The sequence below is a fragment of the Euprymna scolopes genome, chromosome 6 (genome assembly GCF_053919585.1).
Source record: "Euprymna scolopes isolate OS-2025 chromosome 6, ASM5391958v1, whole genome shotgun sequence".
In the NCBI taxonomy this organism is placed as follows: Eukaryota; Metazoa; Mollusca; class Cephalopoda; order Sepiida; family Sepiolidae; genus Euprymna; species Euprymna scolopes.
The window spans coordinates 64,996,599-65,001,397 of NC_136487.1; the positions used below are offsets into that span (position 1 = coordinate 64,996,599).

Below are 4,799 nucleotides of genomic sequence, written 5' to 3' on the forward strand. Positions count from 1 at the left end.
ACGCCGAGCCTCCAAATCTTTTAAACTTCATACAGCCAAAAGGAAACAGTTCTCCTTGGAATTATGAGGATATCTGCGATCTCTTGCGTACTCTTGCCACCTAAGTGCATGCCCACAACAAGAAAACGCGTTTTATTTTTGTCCGTGCGAACCGTAGGCGTTAGATGCTCCATGCTCGTTCAAAGTATGTTCTGTCAGATACTATAATTTTGAAATGCGTTTTGAATTGAGTCTGGTGACTCAGTCTCACCGACCCAGATGAAATACAACGTAGCGTGAGAGAGTTGCAAATGTAAAATTTAGTCAAAAATCATAATAAAAAAATCTAATAAATATATAAAAAGTAACTTATCAGACGAAAATAAATGACCATTAAGTAAATGAATGATTCCTCTACAAAAATCAACAATAAAAATAATCAAGAATTCATAAATTTGGAAATTAAAGCAATATTTTCAGAGATAGGTTGATAAAATCCGCCCAAAATTTCAACGAATCGCCGGAAGTTTTGTTTACATCAGCAGCAGCGCTGACATTTGAAATCTACGGATGCCTTGAAGTGTATATAAAATTTAACTTGAAATTATAAAAAGTGTATATGTAAACCAAAAAATCTTTTGACTATGATTATCTTAATTAAAATAAAACACTTACCAGTGATAATAACAACACGTGTAACATGGAGTTTATTTGTTTTTGTTTAAATTTATTTTAATATTTATACAAATAAAAAAACAATGCTGGAAAAAAAGTTAAGAAAAGTATATAAATTTTTATTTGTAATTATAAAACTTTTGTTTTTAGCTTTTTATTATTATTTAAGTTTTGTAATGAAACTAAGTATATGCTACCATATTCAAAATATGATAAACCTTATTAGGAAACAAATTATTTTTTGGTAGTCATTTTTTTTTCAATATCTGTCTGGCTGTCTGTCTGTCGTTCGTTTAGCAGAAAGAGAGAGAAAGAGTGAGAAATGATTATAATGTTCTGGAACAATATGTAAAACCCCTCCTTTTTTCACACTAAATGACACTATTTACCATCCCTTGTGAAGAGACGATGACTGGCAATGGGTCATTTTGGGGTTAAAGCTTACCAAAACAAAACAAACTTCCATTTTTGTTATCTCCCTATACTGTAACTCTCTAACTTACCACTTACCCTTTCTTTCACTAAGCTTGTCATAAATCTGTCATCAGCTCTAAGAGAGATTAAAAACACGTGGACTCTATTTGAAAAAAGGAGAATGTTTGTTGTGAGTACTTTAAGCTTTAAATAATGATTATAAATAGAAGGGATAACTTTCAGTTTATATTTTTTTTTGTTTTTAAATATTTTTACATGGTTTTTTTTTTTTCGTAACATTTACTAAGTGTTCCGATACAGATAAAATAGCTATTTTAGCAGATCTTCGAAAGAGCAAATTTAATTTTAAGGGAAAGACTAAAGAAACTTTAATTTTTTTAGCATGATAAAAATAAAAAAATTACACAGCTCATAAATCTTTTTTAAAAAATAAAAGAATGTACATATTTTAAACTTTAGCGTTTATTTTCAAAATGAAGGGATAAAGGTTTAAAAAAAAACAACACATTATTTTATTCATTTTTTTATGATCTTTAAATAAAGATATAAATTAGAGTGTTCCGAGACGAATTTTTAATAGAAATTCATACTTTCATACTTTTAGACAGAGGGGGGGGGGTAAAAATAAATAAAAGAAGTATGAAAATGAATTTTTCAGAAAATAATTTTATTTCCATTCGAAAGAGCGTAGAATTTTACATAAAATCTGAAAAAATGAAAAGGATTTGATGAATAGAAAAAAAATTATCGATTTTTAAAATCATAGAAAATTTTCAAGAATTTACAAATTTACAAATTGAAATTGAAACTATTACGTGAAAACGCTCACGCGCAGTAAGGAAGCTTTGACTTTTTTGTGATATTTTTTACGATAAAATTAATTATATGAGATTTTATTTTAAAAAGTTTTACTTTTCTTTAAGAAAAATCTTTCCTAAACACAATGAGCTAAAAAAATTTTGAAAATTATTAGTTTTAAACATTTTATTTGCTGTTTGAAATTGAGGGGTGTTAAATTTAGGAAGGGTGCTAGAGTTACAGAATTGTTCAGTGGTCAGAATATGAATACAAGATAAGGTATAATTGCCTTTCAAATTCTTGAAATTGTACTTTTAATTTTCAAGCTCGTAACTGGGATTAGAAGAGATGAGCAATTTCGATCATCTTCATACTAAACAAAATGGTATGATTGGAGGAATACGTGGATGAAATATTTTTTTTAAATTGTGAATGCCACGCACGAATAGGATCCTAGCTCGAGCTAATCAAAACCTTTAGACTTTTTCTGGGACACCCTGTACATAATTTTTCTCCACAATTTTTATTAAAATGTATCCTGGTTCTCCCACAGCAAAGGCAAGAATAATTTGTTTGGTATTTTATATATATCATAATTGATGTTTACGTAATTAGGCCTATTTATATTTTCAGAATACCCCTGCTGTTAGATATGACTGAAAAGAAAAGAAAACTTGATCATCGCCCATTTCAAGACAATTGGACAATAGAATATGGATTTGTGGAACAAAAGGATCGTGCTGTTTGTGCTTTCTGTTGCGAAAGTGTTGTGTGTCGCACATCTAGTGTACAAAGGCACTTTCAAACCAAACATCAATCTAAGTTTAAAACTTCAGAAGAAAAAGGTGAAGCCATCAAAAAAGCTATTTCTGGTTTCAAAAAACAAACTGTTATTTTGAGCCAAGCTGTTGGAATGAAGAGTAAAGCTACTGAATGTAGTTACAAAATAGTCCAGTGTGTGGCTTTAAATGGTAAACCTTTTACAGATGGTGAATACATCAAAGAAGCTTTTTTGAGTGGTGCTGAAGTTTTGTTTCGTGATTTAAAAAATAAGGACATTATACTCTCTCGAATTAGAGAAATACCAGTCTCTGCAAGATCAGTTGAGAGGCGCATATCTGACTTGGCTGAAAATGTGACAACTAAGCAAACAACTGGATTAAAGCAATCCCTTGTATTTAGTGTCGCTCTTGATGAAAGCACCGATGTAAACGATGCGTCTCGCCTAGCAGTGGTTGCAAGATATCTCGAGAATAATCACATTTATGAGGAGTTGTGTTGTTTATTACCCCTTCATGATACAACCAAAGCAGAAGATATTTTGTGTGCATTTACTGGTTATTTTTCTAAACAAGACATTAACTTGAACAAATTATTCTGCGTAACAACCGATGGTGCTGCTGCAATGGTTGGCAAGAAGAAAGGATTTGTAAAACTTCTGGAAAATCATGTTGGACGCAAACTGTTAAGTTTTCATTGTATTATACATCAGGAGGGCTTATGTGCAAAGACCTCGTCTTTGGATTTGGTCTCTGTGATGAAAACTGTTGTTGAGATAATCAACTTTCTTATTTCTCGCTCTTCATTGGTTCACAGGCAATTCAAATCGCTTCTACAAGAAGTTGAGTGTGAATATGGAGATCTTCTGTTATACAACAATGTTCGCTGGCTTAGTCGAGGCAAAGTTTTAGCTAGATTTGTTTGTTGTCTTGAGGCTATTAAGATGTTTCTTGATGAAAAACAGAAACGATTCCCTCAGCTGAATGATGAAAGCTGGTTGTTGAAGTTGATGTTTATGACCGACATAAACACACATTTGAATGAGCTTAATTTGAAATTACAAGGACAGGGACAAACAGTCCTTGATCTTTTCAGCTATTGGAAAGCGTTTACAATGAAACTTGACATTTTTACCCGTGACATCAACATCAAAGCATTTAAGTACTTTCCAAATGTGAAAAATCATGCAAATCAATTCGAAGTGAACACAGATGAGCTTCAGGAGTACGTGAAAGCACTCAAAGCAGAATTCGAAAAACGAAGCCAGGACTTCTACATTCATGGATCCTTATTTTCATATCTGATTAAGCCCGACATGCTTGATTTGACAAATGCCCAACTGGAACTTTTTAGCTGGATGGACATTGATGATTTTGAAATGCAACAGATTGAATTTAGGTCTTCAGAAATATGGACATTAAAATTTGCTGAACTAAGAAAGTCTCTGGAAGATGAAAATTTTGAAAAGTCTGGTGCTATTCTGAACTGTTGGATCTCCCTCCCAAGCTCATTCATCTGTTTGAAGAAAATTGCTTTTGCTCTTCTCTCAGCTTTTGGTTCAACTTATTCTTGTGAGCAAATTTTCTCTCACATGAAAGCAGTGTTGTCTCCACGTCGAAGTCGTCTAACACCTGAACATTCAGAAAACTGTGTTAAGCTCAAAGTTACAAAGTATGTTCCCGACATTGAGGAATTGGCAAAGACCATGCAAGGACAAGGGTCCCATTAATAATAAAAACTTTTCAGAAACAGTTTTTTCACATTATTTATAAACTTTGACATTATTATATATTTTATGAAATAAATATAGAGAACAGGTATATTGACCTTGATCGTTATAAATAATAAATGTTGGCACGCTGAATAATTTGAAACCCTAAGTCGGCACACGCTAAACAAAAGGTTGCCGACCCCTGTACTAAAATATCAACAGTGGTTTCGTCATTTGTCAAATTCTGTTTGCGCATTCAAAACCTCGTTGATTCTCACTCACTTCATTCATTGTCACAATTCTGATAATAAAGATGCACAATTATATCTAATATATAAATGGCTATATGTCTGTCTGTCTGTCTGTCTCCATATTTTCAAACTCTATCTCTTCCGAAACTATAAGTCGCAGAGCGGCGCTA

General features: G+C 32.2%; 1 protein-coding gene across 1 annotated transcript; it reads left to right on the forward strand.

Moving 5' to 3' along the window:
- Window positions 1-753: 753 nt before the first annotated feature.
- Window positions 754-4,577, forward strand: LOC145277666 (general transcription factor II-I repeat domain-containing protein 2-like). The gene is made up of 2 exons (XM_080129329.1): window positions 754-1,258; window positions 2,521-4,577. The coding sequence occupies exon 2, from the start codon at window positions 2,540-2,542 to the stop codon at window positions 4,394-4,396; it is 1,857 nt and encodes a 618-aa protein (XP_079985455.1). The 5' UTR covers window positions 754-1,258; window positions 2,521-2,539; the 3' UTR covers window positions 4,397-4,577.
- The last annotated feature ends 222 nt before the right edge of the window (window positions 4,578-4,799 follow it).